The sequence below is a fragment of the Zophobas morio genome, unplaced genomic scaffold (genome assembly GCF_036711695.1).
Source record: "Zophobas morio isolate AGI-343-1 ecotype UQ-CSIRO unplaced genomic scaffold, CSIRO_AGI_Zmor_V1 ptg000030l, whole genome shotgun sequence".
Taxonomy (NCBI): Eukaryota; Metazoa; Arthropoda; class Insecta; order Coleoptera; family Tenebrionidae; genus Zophobas; species Zophobas morio.
In genome coordinates this window covers 12,011,842-12,033,535 of record NW_026972135.1, presented here as the reverse complement: position 1 = coordinate 12,033,535, position 21,694 = coordinate 12,011,842, and the positions used below count along the sequence as shown (strand labels likewise).

The window sequence follows — 21,694 nt, the reverse complement described above, 5'->3', positions numbered from 1 at the left end:
CTTCAGGGTACATAAGTTTACTGTAGCACAAGGCAGCCGGCGCAGACATGACGCAAGAAGTGATAAGACGGGCCGGAGTCGCCCCGAAGGAAATATAAGCGGTCAAAACCGTCCCTGCATACAACAATCTTAAAAAACTCTCCAACAGAAAGACTTTTCTTAATTACCTGACACCGACGCAAAACCTGATGTCATGATGGAATGTATCTCCGAGTCTGTCATGTGGTCCAAATATGGTTTTATTAAAAAAATTATAAGTAAAATTTATTCATTCCAAAAAATTTCAAATCACCATTCCTAAGAAAATATTTGCGGCGCTGTTTTTCGCAAGTGAAAATTTATTACTTTGAAAAAAATTTGTTTTCTCACGTTGAAGGCAAAAATAGCCTGATTTAGCACCAAGTCGTTTCCATAAACGAAAGCCGAAGCGTTGGCAGCGTATTTGAGGAAAGTATCAACTTTGTCTCCTACGCAACTGAAGATGTTGCGTCCAACATCCCACCTGGTCGTGAGCAGACCCAGAATGAATTGAGCTATGAGACCTGATAATACAGTAGTCCATGGGATCTAATGTTATAGAAATTTAAGTTAGATTAAACACCAAGAGATTAAATTTAATTTTACTGTTTTACTGTTTTTGAAAGTATTGGATTGGAGCCTTGTTGCACTTAATTTTGGCAATATTCTCTATACACCGGGCACTCTTTTAGACGTTGTTCAACCACATAACTTGCAAACGTCGGGAAATACCGGGAAACAGTAGTATTGATAAGTACTATAAAGTTCCCATCATGTAACAAGATCAATAAAAGATACACATATCATGTAAAATGTTTACTGAGTAGAATGTAAAGTACTATATAATAAAGTACTTTACTAGATTGAGTGACGTGAACACAAATTAGAAAGGAACGTTTGTTGCATTATCTTTTGCGCTGGTAGGTCTTAAAGTTGTAAAGTTGTCAATGAACGATAAAATTTCATTTAAATATTTTTTGAGATTATTGACCAAAGGATTAAAAATTATTTATTACCATTACACGTAGTCTGTGATTATAATTTAATACGCTTTTTCACAGATAAAAAAATTCCCAGTGGTATTATCGAATTTATTGTTATTGTTATCAGTTTTTTGCGTGACGGATACAATCCTTTTTTATGCGACAATTAAAAAGAAAATTTTGGAGTCGTTTTGTACGAGCAATTCTAAATAAGTTGTCTTACAATAACCATACATGTCGAAATATCAAAGAAACCAGTGGACTGTTAACTACTCTGCTATCAAGGAATATATTTTGCATGAAATACCACCGCACTTCTCTAAAAAACCATAAACTCGACATATAGAATTTGATAACATTTTGGAGATTATCTGTGTAATAAAAACCGACACTGACGGCAGACAGATGGAAACGCGAGATCTACTTTTTCGTATTCTAGGGGTCATGAAACGTAGAGTAAACTGAAAGTAATCAACCAATTGTTCGATTGACCCTATTACAATATTTACAAAATGTTTATAAAATAAGTTTTAAAGTAAATTCATTAAAATATAAAATTTCTAAAAATCGTTGTAATGAATTTAAACTATATTGCTATGAGAAGACCAACATCTCGAATAAGATTATGTTTTATTTCTGACTCATAAATGATTTCATGGCGGCAAACAGTCCATTTCAAATTCTCTATTCCAACATTAAATCAATTGTATCGTGGCTTTCCATTTTGATTTTAATTCTCGATTTGTTGACACTGACATTTGTAAGGTTTATCGGCTCAATCGAGGAAATGAAAGATTTCCAAAGCCTACTCTAATCGGAAAATCTTCTGATCATTGGCTACTTGCTTTGTTTTAACTATATATATCTACATTTTATCATATGTACAATAATATTGAGAAACGCCAAAAGGGGCACCTTGGGTACTACATTCGAAAAGGAATTACTTTTAATCTCAAATGTCAAATATAAGTAAATTAGCAAGGAAGTACAACGACGAACAAGTGTCATAAAATCGGGATTAAATTTAAGTTTTGATAAGATTAAATTGTAAAATTTTAGGTTTAAATAATATCAAATATTAAATATATACTAATCTTGCTACCTTGGATTAGAAATGGAACAAAATTTTAGCTTACCTGTCGCTTATAAGGCGAAAGTAAAAATCCGATAATAACATAAATCACGAGTCCAGTCAAAGGCATCAATCTCCACCAGTCATCACTAGAGTCAACAATGAGGAAGACAAGAATAGCCACGAAAAGTAAAGCAAGAAATCCGGTGGTAGCATATCTAAAAAGCAATATTCGAAATGGGAAAGGCACAAAAATTATCGCTGCTTACGGTACTTTTTTGAACAAAGCGGCCACATGTACCGTTCTATAGGTGGAATGAGATACTTTTTTAGAACAAACTTATAAGCCACCCCGAAATTTATAAAGATGAAGACAATCATCCAAAATCCATAGCCAGTGCACGTGGTAGAATCAAGTGTAGACTCTACAAGAGCACGAAAAATGACAAAAAAGTACTATCCCTGTTAAAAATGCCCAATCAAATCCATTCTAAATTAATTTGGAGATCGCCCAATCTAACTTATATTGGGTGCGCCCAATATAAATTAGATTGGGTACGCCCAATCAAATCCAATCTGCGAATAATTCGCACGCCAATCGCACAAAGAAGGTAAAAAATGACCACCACAATGGTCACGTGGTACGCAAGCAAACATATTATCACTATTATAGCGAACAATAAACCTTTTTTAAAAAACAACCCTTTTACGCGGGTTTAAGTGTTAATATTATCCGACAGGAGTATATTTTTGGGAAAAAATTCTGTGTTGGACACGATAAGATTTATGACGAAAAGCATACTCAAAAAAATTGCATAAATATTGTCTGCGCATTAGCAACCCCCATAAGGGGGTCGACGGAGAACGTAACCAGCCACTTCAATGGGAACTCGTGAAGAAACACATAGACATAACGTAACCATTTTGCCTCCTACGGCAATGCCACTGACATAATGTGCGAAGGACGCTTTTCAATAAATGTGTGGGCCGATGTCGCTTGGATGAAACATGTATTTTATGAAAATCAACCGTGTCCAGAAACTATCAAAGAGCTTCCACGACGAGTGAAAGTGGCAGCCGCCAAAGTTGATGGAATTCCCGGTGTTTTTTTTAGGTCGTTTATGTTGCGACGTTCTGAAGCGTTTATTGCTAGTTACGGGCAACATTTTCGACATGTATTGGAAAGAGGTAGTAGCATTGTAAGTTGCTCTTATTTGTATTCTAATAAACAAAGTGGAATCGTTGTGACAAGGACCAAACTTCCGTCAGAATAAAAAGTCTATCACGATGAAGCATTATCAAAAATCGGTCCTTTTCAGGTCAACCATTTATTTCTATAACAAATAACCTTTCGCATTGACCTCTAACGATGAGTGAATGAATGATAACCAGCAAAAAGTTGGTTTTACCTTTAATTGAAACTGAAAGTGTTTACGTCGTTTTTATTTGAACGTTTTTCCAACCCTGTTTACGAGGTGGCTGAGTGTCTTCGTATCGAGGGTGGTTCACGGAGGTTTTGCCCCATTCGATTTTCAATTTGCTTTTTCTATATTTAGATATTACCAGGGTGGGGAATACCGTGTTTAAAATTATTGCATATACAGGGTTATTCAGCTAAGATGACCCATTTATGTTTTTCAAATAGGCAACCCAAAATCCCGATTCCACCTGAACCTGGATTACAAACAATGTTTCAAAATTGAATTGACTAATGACATTGTGAACGTCGTTTAAACGTAATTTTGACCCACGTCTGGTCAGGATCATTGCCGTAGAATACAAAACAGTTGTGTTATGCGTCTCTTCACGAGTTCTCATCGAAGTGAGTCAGTACGTTCTGCGTCAACCCTCATACAGGGGTTGCTAATTTATACAAAATATCTATATAACTTTTCATGTTTATGGTTATACATTTTATTGTGTCGAACACAGAATTTTTTTCCAATAGTATACTCCGGTGGTGCAGTATTAACCCTTAAAACCGCGTAAAAGGGTTGTTTTCTAAAAAAGTTTTATTATTCGTTAAAATGGTGATAATATGCTTGCTTGCGTACCAGATTACCACCCTGGTGGTTATTCTGTACCATCTGTGTGAGATGGGTGTGCGGATTATTCGCAGATTGTATTTGATTGGGCGACACTATGAACGTCGTTTAAACGCAATATTGAGCCAAGTCTGGTCAGGATCATTCCCGTATAATAAAAAATAATTATGTTATGTGTCCCTTTACGTTTTCTTATCAAAGTGGGTCGTTACGTTCAGCGTCAACCCCCTTACAGGGGTTGCTAATTTATACAAAATATTTATATAATTTTTTTAATCATGATTACAGTTATACATTTCATTGTGTCGAACACAGAATTTTTTCCCAACAATATACTCCGATTGTACAGTATTAACACTTAAAACCGCGTAAAAGGGTTGTTTTGTAAAAAAGTTTTATTGTTCGTTAAGATGGTGATAATATGTTTGCTTGGGTACCATATCACCGTTCTGGTGGTCATTGTGTACCTTCTTTGGACGATTGGCGTCCGGATTATTCGCCGATTGGATTTGATTGGGCGAGATTGGTTCAGATTGTATTTGATTGGGCGAGATTGGGCGACACTGTGAACATCGTTTAAATGCAATTTTGAGCTACGTCTGGTCAGGATCTTTGCCACAGAATAAAAAACAGTTGTGTTATGTGCTCCTTTAAGCGTTTTCATCAAAGTGGGTCGTTACGTTCCGCGTCAACCCTCTTACAGGGGTTGCTAATTTAAATAAAATATTTATATAACTTTTTTGATCATGATTACAGTTATACATTTCATTGTGTGGAACACAGAATTTTTTCCCAACAATATATTCCGATTGTACAGTATTAACACTTAAAACCGCGCAAAAGGGTTGTTTTTTACAAAAGTTTTATTGTTCGCTATAATAGTGATAATATGTTTGCTTGCGTACCACGTGACCATTGTGGTGGTCATTTTTTACCTTCTTTTTGCGATTGGCGTGCGAATTATTTGCAGATTGGATTTGATTGGGCGCCCCCAATTTGGGATTGTATTTGATGATTCTACGACAACTGGTCGCAAACAATTGATCGCGCGACAATTGATCGCGCGACAATTGATCGCAAGCAACTCGTCGCAGCACAATTGGTCGCACGCGACAATTGATCGCGGCGACAATTGATCGCAGCGACAATTGATTGCACGTAAATTGATCGCAGCGACAATAGATCGTACGTAAATTTATCGCAGCGTCAATTGATCGCAAGGTAAAATTCATCGGGAACTATTTTCTTTTATTAAAACTAAATATTTTGTATTCTGAATTTAAAGTTGCAATAAATTTAGCAACCAGGTAAGGTGTAAATATCGAATTAAAAACAATTTGAATATAGATAAGTGACGAAGTTTGTAGTTGCACTTTAAAAATTAAAAAATACGAGCGTAAACACCTTGTTACATAAGATTTTTTATTAATAAATTGTCATTTTGGTTATTTTTTTTTAAGAGATTGTTTCTATTTATCTCGTTTCTTATTTTACCTATTATATTATAGGAACTAGCTTCATTATAATAAGTACTCAACATAAAAACAAGTGTTTATTGTTCTTAACTAGATTACAGTTATTTAAAAAATCATATTTTTAACAACCTTTAAATTTTAACACATTTTGATACAGAATAATAATAGTACATCTAGAGTATCCATATGCAGCGAATATAAATTCCACTGGACGGATATATAATACTTATTTTAATACCTTGTAAATTGCAACGGATCTTTTACAGGGTTTGAGAAAGGTTTACGTGTATTGTAAATATGTATATATTGCAAAAACTTTTGTTAGAGCGTCAAGAATAATTTTGTGTTACCGGGAAATCTAAGAAATGTAGGTACTTATGCAACTAAAAACTTATTTTTTAATTATTATTATGTGACTAGTATTGTACTGAAGAAAAATTCAGTTGTACCATATGTGGGTGTAAAAAATACATATACAGGGTTAGTCACGAGAAAATTATTTCTGAAAATTATTTTTACGCAACCCAAAATACGAATACCATGTACCACTTGATACTAACAGAATTTAAAATGAAATGCTTAATTCATGATTGCTTTGAGTTTGGCAATGTCATTTTGACAATTCTGGAAAAGGAGGTTACGCGAGTGTCCATGGTGGTACCGCAGCCAATTGGAGATCTCCGCTGGCGCCGCTAATAAGTTTGTCAGGGCTTGCTTCGAGTGCCTCTTGATCTTTTGCAACCGATTAATGACGAGAAAATTATTTCTAAAAATTCCTTTTACGCAGCAAATTTATTAAAAAATATAGGTATATATTTAATTTTTTAAACTAACAAACGTAATGAAAATAATACTTTTTCACTTAAAACTGTAACGAGAGTTTTTTCACGATTTATCTATAACTTTTTAATTTGACAGTTGTAATAATTTTAAAACCATTTTTTATTAAAGAAAAATGACGTCTAACACGTTTTGAAAGCTATTTTTTTCACTCGTTTAATTGACAAACTTTAAACTTGTGAGAAGAAAAGCTTGAATCACTTACTTGAGCGTCTAATCAATAAGACGAATAATCCAAATGAACATTACAGTAGCATACCGAGAGATGTGTCAGCATTAAAAAAAATATTTTACAATATTTTCACTTTTTTGCACTTTGGTTTAGTCGGAAATGAGCCTAATAGTTACCGTTTTTATGGAACTCGTATGTATTTATTTTAACACTTTTTTTAGAAATAATGAAATTTTTGAGAATATAGCACATTAATTTATTTTCCTCATTCTTAACAATTACTTATTTCTCTATAAACGCTATCATTTTTCGCCTGCGATCAATTGTCGCATGCGACCAGTTGTACTTGCGACAAATTGTGTTGCGATCAATTGTGACTGCGACCAGTTGTCGTTGCGACCAGTTGTCGCTGCGACCAATTGACGCTGCGATCAGTTGTTTGCGATCAATTGTCGCGCGACGAATTGTGCACGACGAATTGACGCGGTACCGTATTTGATTGGGCCAGATTGGGCGACACTGTGACCGTCGTTTAAACGTAATATTGAGGCACCTACGGTCCGTATCGTTGCCGTAGGATGCAAAATGGTTGCGTAATGTGTTTCTTTACGACTTCTCATCGAAGTGGGTGGTTACGTTCTCCGTCGACCCCCTTATGGGGGTTGCTAATACGCAGAAAATATTTATGCATTTTTTTTGAGTATGCTTATCGTCATAAATCCTATCGTGCCGAACACAGAATTTTTTCCCAAAAATATACTCCTGTCGGATAATATTAACACTTAAACCCGCGTGAAAGGGTTGTTTTTTAAAAAAGTTTTATTGTTCGCTATAATAGTGATAATATGTTTGCTTGCATACCACGTGACCATTGTGGTGGTCATTTTTTACCTTCTTTGTGCGATTGGCGTGCGAATTATTCGCAGATTGGATTTGATTGGGCGCCCCCAATTAGGGATTGTATTTGATTGGGCCAGATTGGGCGACACTGTGACCGTCGTTTAAACGTAATATTGAGGCACCTACGGTCCGTATCGTTGCCATAGGATGCAAAATGGTTGCGTAATGTGTTTCTTTACGACTTCTCATCGAAGTGGGTGGTTACGTTCTCCGTCAACCCCTTATGGGGGTTGCTAATACGCAGAACATATTTATGCAATTTTTTTGAATATGCATATAGATGTATATTCTTGTGATCGATTCAGAATTCTTTCGAGCCTTGTTCTCGGGTAATAAAATGTTAACAACTTATACAATTCGTGAAGGGGGTGCTTTTTTCAAATAATTTTATTTTTCGTTATAATCGTTTCAATAAGCGTTTTATTTCCATAATAATTAATTTTCTTTTACGGCATTTTATTGTAAATGATAACTCAAAGCCATTTTGGGAATCTAAAAGAAAGCAACAAAATTATTTATATTAGGAACATCAATGTTAGTGATAAAATAAAATAAAATGTTCCATTTGCACGTTCTAGCACACTCCAAACCTAAATTGTATTTATTACATCACATTTTGCTTTTTAGATGTTTTTATTGGTAATACACAATTATTTCCAATTTTCACAATCAAATCCAATCAAAGCCCTTAATTGTGTTTGCCCAATCAAATCCAATATAAGTTCAAATTGGATCCCAATTAACCCAATCAAACACAATCTGGTTCAATCTAACTTAGATTGGGTTATATTGGATTTGATTGGGCATTTTTAACAGGGATACTTGATCTGCACCTGTTTTTTCTATAAAGTACCATGTTGCCCAAATAAAATGAGCATAAATCGCTGCCAAAACGGCTGAACCGATAGTCCAGTTAATGAGTTTTCTGTATTTTGATGGTGGTTTTTCTTTTTTGTGTGTAGGAGGGTACACTGAGATAGCCAAGTTGTCAGTATATCGATTCTATAAGACAAAATATTTTATGCTGAAATAGGTTTCAGAAAGGTACTTACGGCGTTATCGATATTTTCAGTCGAAATATGAGGACTTGTTTTCTCAGGCATTGTAACAAAACTAAGTAAAATTGAATTACTGACCTAGAATGCAGTGGCAGTAAAACTGTCATAAAAGAGGTAGTGACTACAATTGAGGATTAGCTAGGTACGAATGAGTTGCTTGACTAAACTTGATTAAGATGTACCTTAAAAGTAATTTCAACAAAAAAATTATTGCAACTAAATATCTAAAATGAAAAGAAATCTACTTAGTTAAGCTGTCTCTGGAATTAATACGAAAAATTATGGTGAATAATTTAATACTTTAATACAAAAACACACTTTCCTACAAGGAAAATTTACAAACAAAAAACCTTAATCTGTGAAATAGTGTAGAGGGACTTTGTTTCGTCTTTAATATGCAATTTATTGTTTGTTATTTATTTAAGATTTTTTTTCATTTCTTGCGTAGAAAAATATGTAAGTTTTGAGTAATGATAACGTAACCGCTTTCCTAGAATTGCCGAGAAATTATATGATTCGTTTCCCAAATTAAAATTGTTATTTAGTAGATACTCTGTATTCCCGACGTTTCGTGACCCATAGTGTATGATAAAAATGGTCTTTCGTTTCCGGCTGTCTGTCCTCTGTCTGTGTCGATTTTTATTTGGCACGATTGTTGTCAAATTTTGCATTTGTATTAGGAATCTTGGCCATCGTAAAACCCTAACCAAAATTTGTGATGACGTCCGCTCATTTTAATGCATGATTAACATTACCAAAATTGTATGAAATAATACACTCCCGTAGGTACCTGTGGTGTATGAATCTTGTTAAACTTTCCTTGTATTTCAAGTCAGACAATGTTAAGATTTCTTTGGGTTTCTTTATTGAACAAAAAGGCGCCTTGTAACTAAAGAAACATCCCTGACAATTCACATACTAATGTTAAAATGACGGACCCTCACAGACTTTGCTTTCAATACCTTCAATAAATATCAAGACTACACCGCCATTTTGATTACTCATTTCTGTCTAGTCCTCTCACTCACCTACAAACATACTAACCACTAGATGTATAAAATAATTAATTTCAACACTCCTCCTTAATTATTTTAGAACAAAGTGATTCAAACAATTTTCTTGGGAGAGATTTTGTAAATATATCAGCAAGTTGGTTACCACTATCAACATGTTTGAATGTGACGGTCTTGTCAACATGTTCTTGAATGAACCTCCGTGGGATTTCTATATGCTTCTTTCCTTTTGTAGTTTTACATTCATGAGCGTTGTACATCATACGAATTGCCGCTTGATTATCGATAAATAATTCGATGGGTTTACCTTCCTTTACAATTTCAAGTTCCAGACAAATTCTTTTGATCCAACAAACATCGTCAATTGCAGACAAGGCTGCTCGGTACTCTGCTTCAGCAGTGGATGTTGCTACCAAACGTTGTTTCTGTGTGTACTAAACGATTGGTCCTTCTCTCATCACAAGTACTCCCGTAGTTGAATGTTTAGTCTCAGGATCTCCACCATAGTCGGAATCCGAGTATTAAGCAACGAGTGTGTCGCTTCCGTCAGAGATACCATGATTTGGTGTTCCTTTGAGATATTGAAAAATCCTTTTTACCATTCGCTAGTGACTGATCATTGCCTTTCCGTTAAAGCGACTTAGAAAGTCTCCTGTTACCATGCCTTTCTCAATGGGAGTTGACTTTGCATTGCACGTATCGAATTTAAAGCGTCGAATGGTCTTCTCTGTATACTTTGGTTGACCTACAAAGATGCCTTCTTTGTCAATGTGAATTTCCATTCCGAGGTATGCGACCTTGTTTTGAACTTAACGGCTGTATGTGATATCGAATTTTGAGTTGATGATGTCGAGTATCTTGTAGATTTCCTTTTCATCATAGCCAGCGATAAGTCCGTCGTCGACGAACAAAGTTATTAGGATAGTCTTATCCTTATTATAATACAAACAGGGATCATCATCGGTGTTCATTAATCCTATTTTCTTCTCAAGAAATTTTGAAATCGTATCATGCCAGTTCCTCGGAGCCTGTTTCAGTCCATATAATCCTTTCTGTAATTTGCAGACATAGTTGGTGCCATCTTCAAATCCTTCCGGTTGATGCATGTAAATTTCCTCCTCCAGGTTACCATATAGGAAAGCTGTCTTGACATCAAAGGGAACAAGTTTCATCTTCTGGGTAGCTGCATGACTCAGCATAAGACGAACTGAAGTATGACGAGCTACTGGACTGAACGTTTCCGTATAATCAATCCCTTCTTCTTGTTCAAAACCGCGTGCTACCAAACGTGCTTTCAATCTTCCATCTGCCTTCTCACGTAACACTCATCTGCATGTCAACGGTTGAACTTCTTCGGGGCATTTCACAAGTCTCCAAGTTTTCATTTGTGTCAAAGAATTAAGTTCTTCTTGCATCGCACGTTTCCATCGTATTTCAGTGCCCCATTGACAGTGATATCCTGGATTTCTCCTATCAAAGCTACATTTTCACTTCTGTTCGGTGTGAAATCGTCGAGTACATAATCTTTCAGTCGGTGTGGCATTGTTATCGATCACGAAGTCCTCGCCTTGTCTGAGGTGTTGTCTCTTCATCTTCATCTTCAGTAATTTTTCCTTCAAGATTTTCTTGTTCTTGATCTTCATCCTTCAGACTTGTATCAGACTCGCATTCTTCATCTTCATGACCTAGATCAGTCTTTTCAGATATTATTGGCACACATCCTATAATGTCTCGGTATCTCGTTTTCTCTTCATCAAAAATCACATTGTCAGAGCAAATGACTTCTCTGTCTCCAGGTATGTATATTCGATAGCTTGATGACTCGGTGTCATATCCAACAAAGATTCCCTTCCTAGACTTCTTGTCGAGTTTTTTCCTTCTATGGTCAGTTTTCAGAACGTAGCAGTCATCACATCCGAAACTCCTCAGTTTGTTGATATCAATACGACGACCGAACCATAAGTCTGGTGGACTCTTGGCGTTGACTGAGCTGGTGCCAGTCTGATTCAAGGTGAACACGACGTAGTTGACAGCTTCTGCCCATAGATTTTCTTTCAAATTTCGCGCATGTATGACCTACCTCGCAGATTCCACCACGGTTCACATTTCCCTTTCAACTCTGCCATTCTATTGTGGGGTGTGAACGTTTGAGAACGTATGCCTGATTCCTCGCTATTCCAAAAGTTGACATGTGGTTTTGTTCTTTATTTCAGTTCCATGATCCGATCTCAGTTCTTTCACCTTCCTTCCAAATTGATTTTCAACTTGTGTCAGAAATATCTTCAGCTTGTCTGGAGCTTCATCTTTCGACTTCAGATAGTAAACGGTTCGAAAGTGCGAATAATCATCTTTAAAGATCAGGAAATACTTCGTTCCTCCGATCGACGTGACATTCATTTCCCCAAGATCTACATGAACTAGATCCAATGATTGAGCTGCTACCTTCTCATTTTTGGGATGTGAAATTCGATGTTGTTTCCCATAAATGCATCCTTCACAGACTCGATTGTTCCAGTCATCTATGTACTTGATGTTATTCCTGTCTAGGATGTCCTTGACGTACTTCAGGTTGTGATGTGCAAGTCTCTCATGCCAGGTGCCAATTGAAGTTGCAATTAGGCTGGTGTTTATTTTGCAATGACGTTTTTACGTTATGCTGCTGACAAATGACGGTTTCGTTGGGCAGGACTCGACTGAAGGCGACTTGGTTGTTTCCTACTGGACTACACTCTGCTGAGTTCGACAACGTTTCTGACACTCAAGACTTGACAACAACAAAAAGGCGCTTTGTAACTAAAGAAACATCCCTGACAATTCACATAGTAATATTAAAATGACGGACCCTCACAGACTTTGCTTTCAATTCCTTCAATAAATATCAAGACTACACCGCCATTTTGATTACTCATTTCTGTCTGGTCCTCTCACTCACCTACAAACATACTAACCACTGTATATATAAAATAATTAATTTCAACAAATCTGCCTTGATCTTGTTTATCATTATGAGTTTTGTTTATTTTTTAATCCGCCCTCTTCTTCAGACACATAGTAAGCAATCGTTTACAGATAGCGTGGCTCAGTTTGTAAACCACCCATCTCGCAATCTAAGGTCCAGCGTTGGAAGGTGATGGGCGTTTTTTTTTCATTAGATGGAATAATTTAAAAAAAAAATTGATGTATCCCACTGTCGAAGTATCGCCACTTTCCCCTACTTTAAACTGACATTATCTCAAAATTTTGTTAGCTAAATTCTAAGTTGCTCTGTGACGGGCCGTTATAGTCAGTTCATGAGAAAATCACAAGAAGACAAAAAATAAATCACTAAAATATAAAAACATATCTTATCCATATGCATGTCCAAATCTGCTGGCGAGGCAGCCTCGGGTTTGGCCTTGTGATGGAAAAGAAGCCATTTTTTAACGCGAGCCCATTGGTTCTGACTCTCCAGGCGCCCAAGTACAACCTCTGCATCCACCGATAGTCCCGATATCCACAGGGTCGTCCTCACCAACCTTGGTATCCCACAAGGGTGTTAGAGAGCTCACTGTTTGGTTTAGCCATTCCAGAGACACCTCGTCTTCTTAGGTTATCCTTAGAATTTCCCCTGTGTACTTGATACCCCTGAAAGTGGCTGCTTGTCTTCCCGATGCCAGGCACTGTTCAAGTTGTCTGTCCAGTGCTCCCATTAGGCCATTTTGTACCATCTCCACCTGGTTAGCAGTCAGCATACCAAGTGGATGCTGTACATTAATCACAGCTACACGGAGATGACTTGCAGCTACCTCCCTGTACCTATGTTCTTTAGAGGTGGTTTCCTGCCTCCTCATCCTCTTTTGCTTTTGCGCTACCGGAGGTGTGGAGGTTGAAGACAGCACTCTCTTTTTCCCCCCGGGTCGTTTAGGGTTGGTTATTGTAGTCTGCCCTTTGCCCTTGGGGTTCATTTCGGTTTATCCTCCTCCACTTGCAAACGAGCCTTTCTTCGCCTCTGTACCTCAGTCCCCTACATTCGCTTCCTTCTAGGAGGTGGCTGGGTTTTCAATTTCAGGTGCACCCGCAGGCACTTCGTCAGTGGGTTTAGTTGTTTTATTATCCATAACTTGGATTTTGATTTCATCCTTCTGTGTCCCTGCCCACAACGGAATCTAACAGGGGGACATCGAACTTCGACGCCAGGGCTAGCAGAAGGATATAGCCCCCAGGGAAGCTCATCCTGCAGTACGCAGCCTCAACAAATGAGGCTACTCGTGCCCAGACTACAATTCTCCCCAGGACTCCCCTGTCGGCGATCTCATCCGACGACGCAGCCGATTGATCTGAGATGGGTTAGTTTCGACCTCCCGTTTTGGTAGAAATCCAGGCCAAAGAGGCGTGTTACCCAGCCATGGGGATCACACTGCACCAAGGGCGGCTCAAGCCCCAGGATTCCTTCATCCCACCTTACGGGTCTCCACGCACGGTACAAACAAGTGGAAGCTTGTCCGCGGGACTGTTTTGACGACCCCACGCTAGGGGTTTATTCCAGCTCGCTTTTACTGAACCGCCTTCGTGGTCGTATAAGTCGGCAACCACCAAGGCAACACTTTTTGTCTTGGTTATCACAAATGATTACATACAAACCACAAACTGTTGAAAAATATGTGGAGAGCTACTTATCTACAGATTTCTTGAATCACTAGTGCAAATTGCATCTTCGGACAATCTGATGGTCTTTAAGAAACTTTATACTTAAAAGCGGATTGGAAAACTAATGTTGCCAACCAAAATAGAACCCAAACCTGTGCAATACTCCACTCCAAAGATGCACCCTCGAGGAGAGGTTTTTATCAGAAAACTCTTTCTGACCGTCTTTGTCAGGGTATTTAAACTACTTTTTATAAAAAAAATCTTGTGAAATACATCCAAGCTATATTAAAAAACTTCTGAGGGCAGGTGACTTACCATCTAAACTATTTAGACCCATTTTTTCGTTTGTCGTTTGTGCCACTATTTCCTACATTAAAGAAAAATATTGTAAATATGTATTTATTAAAAAAATACTAATTAAGATTATATAAAATTCTGTACAACATTTACATAACAAGATAAATAAAAAATACAACAATAAATTTTAATAAAATATAAAAACTTCCGTTTTTCGGGAAAACCATACCTCGGCTTTCGCACAAAAAAAAATAAAAGTGGAAAGCACAGATTTGAAAGTGTTCTTTAAGATTTTTATTTTAAGTTTTTTAAAAAACCACTATTGTCGTTTATAATCACTTTTCATAAAAAGTAATTTTTGTTCATAGTTAGGGTTCAATTAAAGCGAAAATATAATAGGTTTTAGGGTGTTAATAGACCTGCAATGCATGCCGTCATAAAGCATACAAAACATCCACCCAGAAAAGCTCGAAAGACTAATCTGGTCAAATTTTCTCTTTTGTTGGGCATAAAAGCACCCAAAGTCGATAACATAATACCAACAGAACCAGGATTGGCAAATCCACAAATAGAATAAGTGGCTATGATCTTACTCTTAGGCTGAAACAAAGCAGTGACAGGTATTAAAAATCAAATATTTAAGAACTTACAGACAAGTCCATTTCACCCATTTTTTGAAAAGCAACAAATTCGTTGACGATGGTTTTCACCCCAATCAACTGTCCGACTTTTTCACACTCGTCCCATTGAACACCCATGGTGTATGTCAGTGGTATAAAAACCTTTCCTAAGATAATTTCAAGGGTCCAAAGTTCTCCTTCCTCCGTATAACCTATAGCTCTTTGGTAATTAAAAAAAAAAAATTATATACGATAACGTACCGACTAATGTTCCCAACCAAGATAAAACACCATTAATGAAGTAAATTGTGGCTATAAATGATATCAGATTGGCGATTATTCCAAGTACTATCATCGCAGCTTCTCCAGCACCTTTAACAGCTGCATCCAACAAGGATTCATATTCCCTAAATATTGACCCTTTTAATTTCATCTTTATATTTTTATCTTGCTTACATTTTAATCTTTTTAACATTTTCTCTCTTGACGAGCACTTCCTCCACTTCAGGGTACATAAGTTTACTGTAGCACAAAGCAGCCGGTGCAGACATGACGCAAGAGGTGATAAGATGGGCCGGACTCGCCCCGAAGGAAATATAAGCGGCCAAAACCGTCCCTATATACAAAAACCTTAAAAAATTCTCCAACAGAAAGACTTTTCTTAATTACCTGAAACCGACGCAAAACCTGATGTCATGATGGAATGTATCTCCGAGTCTGTCATGTGGTCCAAATACGGTTTTAGTAAAAACGGCGATTCGCTCTAGAATCACGAAAGTAAAATTTATTCATTCCAAAAAATTTCAAATCACCATTCCTAAGAAAATATTTGCAGCGCTGTTCACGCTTTCGCAGATCGGTGTTCCTAAAAGCCACTGAAGGAAGATTCCTAGGTTAAGAATGATACTTTGCATTATTCCGTAGTAGTACAAGATGTTTATGGCAAAACTCATTAGGTAGATGGCAGCAAGAGACTAAAATTTTTCTCAGATGGAAATTCATTACTTTTAAAAAGTATGTTTTTCTTACATTGAAGGCAAAAATACCCTGCTCCAGCACCAAGTTTTCTCCATAAACGAAAGCCGAAGCGTTGACGGCATAGTTGAGGAAAGTGTCAATTTTGTCTCCTACACAGCTGAAGATGTTGCGTCCAACGTCCCATCTGATCATGAGGAGACCCAGAATGAATTGAGCTATGAGACCAGATAATACAGTAGTCCATGGAATCTAGCGTTATAAAAGATATAGTTAACATTAATAATAACAATCGAGGCAACGATTATGTACCGCAACGTCACGAACTAATAATTATAATTATTCTTATTATCTTGTATTAATTATTATTTTTCTTTCTAAGAGTCGTGGCACTGTGTTATTAGTGCATTGAAGAGACCTTGCATGTTGTTATCTTATCTCTACAATGAAAACTGCAGTGACAAGCAGACGTAAATTATTATATTTTAACACCACAACGTATGGGTATATGTATTTTACACATAATAATAATCATATTTTTTGTTAATTGTGAAATAACAATTAAATTTTCTTTTCCTTGTTCCATTCTAAGCTTATAAAAGAATTAAAGTATCGAAATAAGAAAAATTGATCGAAGGCGTGACTATTTAAATAGGAACGACCATCGGGAGCGGACAGTCTAGTCAAATCCATTCCAGTCGATTAATGAGTACAAGTTAACTTTAGTTATAAATCAACGCTGTATATTTGTATTATCGAGAAATAAAGTACATATGATGTAAGAACTTATCGCTGGATAAGAGCAATTGGCAACGGTTGCGTTATCTTTTCCGTCAGTATGGTCCAAAGTTATGTAAAGTTGTCAATGAACGATAAAATTTTAATTTAAATTACAAACCCATTGTATACCTTATATTTTGTATGAAATTTGTTAAGATTTAATATTTGAAAAGAATTACCCTATATGACAGTTCAAGGTAGGATTTACTTAAATATTCTGACATAACGTCATCAGTTTATTGCATTCTATGAAAGACACATCTTTAGCTCTGAAAATTATCATAAGTATTTGTCTAAGAAAATTATGGTCAATCAGACGAAACCCAACATTTTGTAAGCTGTGAAGGAACAAAAAGTGTCGAAGTAATTCGTTAAGAGCCAATTTCGAAAAACACGATTTATTTTCAGTCTCCTGAGATAATACAATTAAGAGATATAAAGAATTATTAGTAAGTTGTTGTACTTGGTGATAATGACAATACTTGCTTTGTTTTAGCTACGCAGATTTTATCGTCCAATGATAGCAAGAAACGCGAAATGCCACAAATTGGGATCAACATTCCAACTAGAGTTAATTTAATCTCGTTTTCTAATGTAATGAGTACCATAAACTGTTGGATTTTAGTTTGTTTGTCAGCTAGAATTACATTGTTTTTTCCTTGCTAATTATTCTTATCGCCTGCGTTGTGTTTAAATTATAATTTTGATAAGATGAAATTATACAATTTGATGTTTAAATAACATCATCCAAATGAGTCAAATTATTACCTTCAATTATAACTAAAAAAAAATTAGTTACCTGTCGTTTATTGGGAGAAAGTAAAAATCCAAAAGCAACATAAATCACGAGTCCAGTCAACGGCATCAATCTCCACCAATCATCACTTGTATCAACAATGAGGAACACAAGAATAGCCACTAAAATTAAGCCAAGAAATCCGAGGGTGGCGTATCTAAAAGATACTAATCGAAGTGAAAAAAGCACAAAAATCGTCGTTACTTACGGTACTTTTTTGAAAAGAGCGGCACAAGGTTTCCACACGTATCGCTCTATAGGCGGAATGCAGTACTTCTTCAGGACAAACTTATAAGCAACCCCGAAATTTATAAAAATGAAGAGGATCATCCAAAATCCATAGCCAGTGCACGTGGTAGAATCCAGTGTACCCTCTACAAGAGCACGAAAAATTACAAAAATAAAAGTGCCACACTTGAGCTGCACCTGTCTTCTCGATAAAGTACCACGTTGCCCAAATAAAATGAGCATATATTGCTGCCAAAACGGCTGAAGCGATCGTCCAGTTGATGATTTTTCTATATTTTGATGGAGGTTTTGCATTTTTGGGTGTAGGGACGTAGACTGGGACGGCCAAGTCGTCACTACTTCCGTTCTAAAAAACTGCATATTTTACGCTCAAACAGGTTTCAAAAAGGTACTTACGGCATTAATGATATTTTCAGTCGAAGCATGGGGACCTGTTTTCTCAGACATTGTAACAAAAAGCTTTGTAACTTTGTAATCACAGAGCTAACTAGTAAATATATTCGCGATTAGTGTTTCAACATTTCGTAGAACAATGTGGTTGTTCACGGTAGTACCCTTCCGAATTCTACATTTATCACAATGAATGCGTATTCTTTTTAAAGATATCGATAAGGAGTGATAATCGACGCACAAATAACAATGATTAAGGACTCAGAGATTTTAAGAATAGTGATTTTTTTTTCAAACAAAATTTTTAGTTTCACAGTCATTTCTAATCTGGCGAATAACGAACACTCGAATTCGTCTACTTTCGGAAGTTTAGGTCGTAGACGTGTCAGGTAACCGTGTCACCTTTTATTTGTCGTTCACTAAACAATTTACTATTTTCTTATCATTGTTGCGTGAATTTATTATTGCACCAAATACGTAGCATGTGTACGTACCTGTTATTGACACTATTATGTTTTGCCAAGAGACTTTAACAGAAACTGGTATTCTTATTAGGGTTTCCCCACTTACCAATAAGTGATTTTGATTGGTGCTTCACCTGTTGTGATTACTGTGCAGTGTTGATGTTTTGCGGACAATTAAGTCTGTGTCAAGGGCAAGTCTGTACGGTACGGATATACTAAGAAGACGTTTATGAAGTATGAAGTCAAACATTAGAAGTAATTGCTCTGCAGTTATATAACTTCCTAAATTATTGTCATTAAAAAAAAAATTCCAACACTTTATTGAATAACCACAATTTGTTGCGACATAAGATTATTGACAGTGACTCAGTGGTACTTGTGTGGACATAGGAGAGCGGGATTTACGGTGAAAATCTGGAAGTTTATTGTACGACGTAAACTACTGCCGTCAGCAACTACACCTACCTACTTTAAAGAGAAAATCGTGTCAGGTCTGACGTACAAAAATCCCAAATTGCAATTATGCAAGAGTGCCTCTTACTGAATGCGAAATACTTTAAGTTTACTGTACCTACGTACTTTTGTTGTCATAGTAGCTTAACGTCCGACAGTTTCATTTTGCTACACTTTTTTTTTGTCAGAACTCGGTGTTATAAAACACATTCAAGTGATCGTGAAATTCAATTTTTTATATAACTTTCTTAACACTACTAAATTTGTCCAGTTCGAGCCTACAATCGGAGTTACCCACCTGTGTTTGAATTTACATATTGGCGATCAACATAATTTGTTATCAAGTCATCCTTGGAGAGGATTTAGCATGTCGGTGATGAAACCACACCGATAAGTAAATGTCAAAAAAAGACAAATGCAAAAGCAAAAATGGCGACAGTTTTTAATAAGATTTTTAATAAAATAAGTGTGTTACAAGGAAAAAATTGGTACAAGATTAATTTTATTAAATAAAATAAATTAAAGTAAATACTGAAAATGTTCCACATTTTGTTATAAGCGTAAATAAGGTCTTCCTTGAATCCCATCGATCACATGCTTCAACATCTCTGAATTATTGTATTGTCAGCCTGAAAGAAAAGTACGAAGGAGTAAGATCACAAGATCTCGGGAACAATCTTCTTAGATGCAGATATCGCATGCCGAGCCCAAGCGGTTCTCCTTTTTTTTCTTAAACTTGTCCATTTGAAAATCAATTCACAATTTTATTATTTTCTACTCTGTGTTAAATTTCCCTATTCACACTACTCTGATCTTACTCTTACTTATTTGGAATTAAGCTGTCTGTTCGATGAACTTTCAGAACCCGATGATATCTAACTATTATGTACAGGGTATGATAAAGTAATGCGCAAAATTCATAAAAAGCGCAGCAATTGTTTTTGAAAAAAAAATGAATAAATATGTCAAGCCTTTCATTTTACTTTCCATCTTTTGACATACGTGCATACGTCAAAAAAGTTTGTAAAAGTGATTTTTTTGTTTGAGACGATATAATTTTGATTGGATTATTTGATAAATCTTACTTTTCTACATATGATTTATGAAGCAGGGGTTGCATAACAAAAAATGGAGAAAATTAATAACAAACGAAATAAACATGATATCAACATGAAACAAAATAAAATCTAAATAACTAAAGATTAAAACAAAAAGCTGTCAAAGAGAATCGCTTTTGTCAGTTTCTTAAGTTCCAAGATGTGGAAGACCACGAATAAACGATAACACCAAAGTAGTATATGAGGGCAATTAGTGCATTCCCTAATTACCCGCCATGCCACTAATTTGCCGCCCTGGTCTGGTGGCAAATTAGAGACATGGCGGGTAATTAGTGGCATGGCGGGTAATTAGGGAATGCACTAATTGCCCTCATATACTACTCACCAAGTTTAATCTCTTGTTATCATTGGAAGACAGCCCCTACGTAACAATGCCGAAAATGACTTTAAAAGAGAATGTTAGCCAGTCGTTTGTGGTAACGTTGTTAAAAAAAGAGAAAGTGCATCTATGTAAATTTTAACTCATCCATGAACTATCAGAAGATGATCCTGACAGACGACTGGAATTTGTGAAAACTTATTCGTGAGACATTGTGATGACAATCCCAATTTTTTAAATAGTGTCGTGTTTTCGGAGGAACCAACATTTTATTTAAATGGTACCGTAAATCAACACAGTTGTCATTACTGGTTCGACAACAACGTCATTGGATTCAAGCAGCACACACCCAACGTCCCCAAAAAGTTAATGTTTGGTTGGAATAATAAACTGAAGACTCATTGGCCCCTAATTTCCCGATCTAACTGATACGTTTCCTGATCCAGATAATCCATAAAATTTAGATCGCAGGATTTGGTTCCAACAGGATGGAAAACCACCACATTATGGCGTAAATGTATCAATTTGATGGAAAGTGGATTGGAAGGCGTGGACTGATAGAATGGTCACCTAGATCTTCGGATCTGATACCCCTTGATTTTTTTATAGGAACATTTAAAAAGTTGTGTTTACATGAATAGACCCGATAATTTAGACGACTTGAAAGCACGAATCATCGTCTGGGTTACATCTGCTACATAGGTTACATGTTGTTTAACATGATGGGTTACTACATCATGTTAGACTACATTTTGAAGTAAACATTTATACCCAGTATTTTTTCGTAGAGATAAATGTTGGTATACAAACGTAACATATGAGTGTCTTGTGCGTAACACTGTCAATGTTTCTCTGCCTTCCTTTTCTTCCTTTTTCTGCAATGAGAATCATTCCGTGGATATATAACAGTTTTCTGGTTGTTATATATTTAACACATTCGCTGCCAAGCGATTTATTTTTAACTTCTTCACCAAGTCAGCGCTAATTTGTAAAGCGGACACCGGTGTCTGCCGTGGCGTACACGGGAAGAA

General features: G+C 36.3%; 2 protein-coding genes across 4 annotated transcripts; both read right to left on the bottom strand.

Moving 5' to 3' along the window:
• Positions 1-369: 369 nt before the first annotated feature.
• On the bottom strand, positions 370-8,834 carry LOC135138060 (uncharacterized). Of its 3 annotated transcripts, none has more exons than XM_064067903.1 (6): positions 8,809-8,834; positions 8,558-8,745; positions 8,339-8,507; positions 2,343-2,498; positions 2,138-2,291; positions 370-567 (listed from the first exon to the last, which is right to left on the bottom strand). In XM_064067903.1, exons 2-5 carry the CDS (start codon positions 8,606-8,608, stop codon positions 2,203-2,205), a joined length of 465 nt encoding a protein of 154 aa, XP_063923973.1. In that variant the 5' UTR covers positions 8,609-8,745; positions 8,809-8,834; the 3' UTR covers positions 370-567; positions 2,138-2,202. The 3 variants fall into 3 exon arrangements, with proteins under 3 accessions (XP_063923973.1, XP_063923974.1, XP_063923975.1); XM_064067904.1 differs by having other exon boundaries at positions 8,558-8,641; positions 8,689-8,828; XM_064067905.1 differs by having other exon boundaries at positions 2,138-2,222; positions 8,558-8,821.
• Positions 8,835-14,632: 5,798 nt separating this feature from the next.
• On the bottom strand, positions 14,633-19,047 carry LOC135138058 (sodium/nucleoside cotransporter 2-like). The gene is made up of 11 exons (XM_064067900.1): positions 18,316-19,047; positions 18,097-18,265; positions 17,879-18,044; positions 17,674-17,827; positions 16,149-16,346; positions 15,932-16,093; positions 15,789-15,882; positions 15,576-15,735; positions 15,381-15,526; positions 15,150-15,331; positions 14,633-15,099 (listed from the first exon to the last, which is right to left on the bottom strand). The coding sequence occupies exons 1-11, from the start codon at positions 18,364-18,366 to the stop codon at positions 14,902-14,904; spliced, it is 1,680 nt and encodes a 559-aa protein (XP_063923970.1). The 5' UTR covers positions 18,367-19,047; the 3' UTR covers positions 14,633-14,901.
• Between the last annotated feature and the right edge of the window lie 2,647 nt (positions 19,048-21,694).

Excerpts from the sequence above, each read along its gene's own strand:
- LOC135138060 (XM_064067903.1), bottom strand. The coding sequence starts at position 8,608 with ATGCCTGAGAAAACAAGTCCTCATATTTCGACTGAAAATATCGATAAC. Across the intron at positions 8,508-8,557 it reads CTGAAAATATCGATAACGCC|AATCGATATACTGACAACTT; the intron begins GTAAGTACCTTT and ends TTTGTCTTATAG. Across the intron at positions 2,499-8,338 it reads GTACTTTATAGAAAAAACAG|AGTCTACACTTGATTCTACC; the intron begins GTGCAGATCAAG and ends GTGCTCTTGTAG.
- LOC135138058 (XM_064067900.1), bottom strand. The coding sequence starts at position 18,366 with ATGTCTGAGAAAACAGGTCCCCATGCTTCGACTGAAAATATCATTAAT. Across the intron at positions 16,347-17,673 it reads TTTCTCCCAATAAACGACAG|ATTCCATGGACTACTGTATT; the intron begins GTAACTAATTTT and ends TTATAACGCTAG. Across the intron at positions 15,332-15,380 it reads TTGGTTGGGAACATTAGTCG|GTTATACGGAGGAAGGAGAA; the intron begins GTACGTTATCGT and ends AAAGAGCTATAG.